This window comes from Nicotiana attenuata, unplaced genomic scaffold (assembly GCF_001879085.1).
Source record: "Nicotiana attenuata strain UT unplaced genomic scaffold, NIATTr2, whole genome shotgun sequence".
Lineage (NCBI taxonomy): Eukaryota > Viridiplantae > Streptophyta > Magnoliopsida > Solanales > Solanaceae > Nicotiana > Nicotiana attenuata.
The window spans coordinates 457786-460179 of NW_017670706.1; the positions used below are offsets into that span (position 1 = coordinate 457786).

The 2394-nt window shown below is 35.7% G+C and overlaps 1 protein-coding gene across 1 annotated transcript; it reads right to left on the reverse strand.

Moving 5' to 3' along the window:
* Nucleotides 1-612: 612 nt before the first annotated feature.
* On the reverse strand, nt 613-1832 carry LOC109242501 (extensin-2-like). Its single transcript, XM_019409347.1, has one exon. It carries the CDS (start codon nt 1752-1754, stop codon nt 873-875), a length of 882 nt encoding a protein of 293 aa, XP_019264892.1. The 5' UTR covers nt 1755-1832; the 3' UTR covers nt 613-872.
* Nucleotides 1833-2394: the final 562 nt, after the last annotated feature.

Consider the following 2394-nt stretch of genomic DNA (forward strand, 5'->3'; position numbering starts at 1 on the left):
TTATTTTTTATCCGGAGAGAATATCAAATAATAGTAAGAAAATGTTTCGTATTTCATTTATTTCGCATGAGGAACATATCACATCTTGTTTCCAAGATGTTTTTTTCTCTTTCGATGTTATATTATTGATGTTGTAATTGATGTATTACATAAAGTTATTTTATTTTTCATAGTTATGCTAGAGTTTGTATATTTATGCTAATTTTTTGACAATTTATTTTATTTTAGATTTTTATGATCTTAACGTATTTTTAACAATTTTTAAATTTTTCTACTATTTATAGACTTATAAATTAGCAAAAATTTAAAGATTCATGGGGCTTACGTTTCGCCTTGTGCCGCAATCTTTTAATACAATACGTCAAACCTTAAAACTCAAACTGCGCCATTTTTGTGATTTTCTAATTTTTAAAATCTTTTGGAAAACCGTGAAAAGAAATCAACATTTCTTATTTTAGAATAGATAGGTTATAAACCATTCTCGGGAAAAAGTTCTCAAGATACCATCTACTTCATTTCAACTAAGTTTGAATAAACGTTCAGGAGAAATACTTATGGACCGACGAAAGAATACAGTAACATGGCAATATTAGACAAAGAAGACGACAGAAGTACAGAACTAAGAAAAGTAGAATGCAAAGAATCTCGATATAATGAGAACAATTGATGGAGATCTCGAGAATCGTACTTAAATCAAACAATAAATAATACAAATTATTAAAACAAAAGAACATGAACACATAATAAGTAAACCCGATCATTCGGGAAGCATACATCAAATTTTGGCAGAGGAAATGGGAGTTGCTAAAAATAAGAGGACAAAAAGGAATTAAAAGTCATGGAAATGACGAAAAATGACTGAATAGTTAATTTCAGTAGTAGGTTGGTGGAGGAGATGCTAATGGGGGTGGAGGTGAAGCATAGGTGACGGATTGCTCGTACTTCTCAGGTGGTGGAGGTGAGGCATAGGTGGGAGTTTGCTTGTAATAGTTTGCGGGTGGTGGAGGTGCGTAATGAGATGGTAATTTTTCATAGGTCTTTGGTAGAGATGGTAAGTTGTAAGTTATAGGCGATTGCTCATAGTATTTTGGTGGAGGTGGAGGAGATTTATAGGAAGGTGTAGATTCTTTATAGTATGGTGGAGGTGGAGATTTGTAAGAAGATGGTGATTGCTCATAGTATTTTGGAGGAGGTGGAGGTGACTTGTAATACGAAGGTGATTTTTCATAATAAGCTGGTGGTGGTGGAGACTTGTAGTAAACTGAGGACTTGTAATATTTTGGTGGCGGCGGTGACTTGTAGTATTTAGAGGGAGCAGGCGAATATTTTACTGGGGATGGTGACTTGTAATAGTTCTTTGAAGGAGCTGGCGACTTGTAGTATTTTGCGGGAGCTGGCGACTTGTAGTATTTTGCGGGAGCTGGCGCCTTGTAGTATTTTGCGGGAGCTGGGGACTTGTAGTATTTAGCGGGAGCGGGAGACTTGTAGTATTTTACGGGAACTGATGACTTGTAGTATTTTACAGAAACTGGCGACTTGTAGTAGTGCTTTGCAATAGCAGGTGACTTATAGTAAGGAGTAGGTACTGGGTACTTGGGTAAAGATGGTGATTTGTAATACTTCTTAGAAATGTAAGAAGGTGAGGGAGAAGTATACCCATTAGAGTAATCAGCAACAACAGTGCTGGCTACAAAGCAAATTGCCAAAGCAACAGCAAGAAGAGGCCATTGCCCTAAATTCCCAAAGCTTCTCATTTTGCAACTATATTGGGACAAGAGAAGGACAGAACTAAGACTTGTGTTGCATAGTTAAGTTGGGAACTCTAGTTTTTATATTGCAGGGAGACATCTTTCTTTAACATTTATATAACTGCATCATGGTTAACCACTAAGATGATAGCAAAGTCCAAATAAAGACTAGGTCACTACTTAGTGGCAAGCATTTTTCTGGTGATTGAAAAAAAAAATTAGAAAAAAAGAATATTAAAATGAAAAAGAAATAAGGTTGCCACGACTGGTATCGAATTGGTGAAGTTAAGGAATTGACTATTTGTTATGGGTGTGGAGAGGAGGTTTCTTTCTTCTTTTCCCAAAGCAAGAATGTATTAGTTAGACGTGTATATATAATTACGGTTTGGATATGAAGTTCAAAAACAATCAGGCAAAAACAGCAAATACACATACCAGAGTATACTTTAAATATACAGATATAACAAAAATTATGTACCATGGCAAAATAAGACTCTTCAGAAATTGCCTGGGAGGAGGCACACGTAAAATGGTTTTGTATGTATCAAAATCTGACTAAGGGAACATGGCACAAGGATGGATTACTGAGAGGCGATTAGGCTGAGATCGTACACAAAATTGAAGGAACTTACTGGCGCACTGTTAC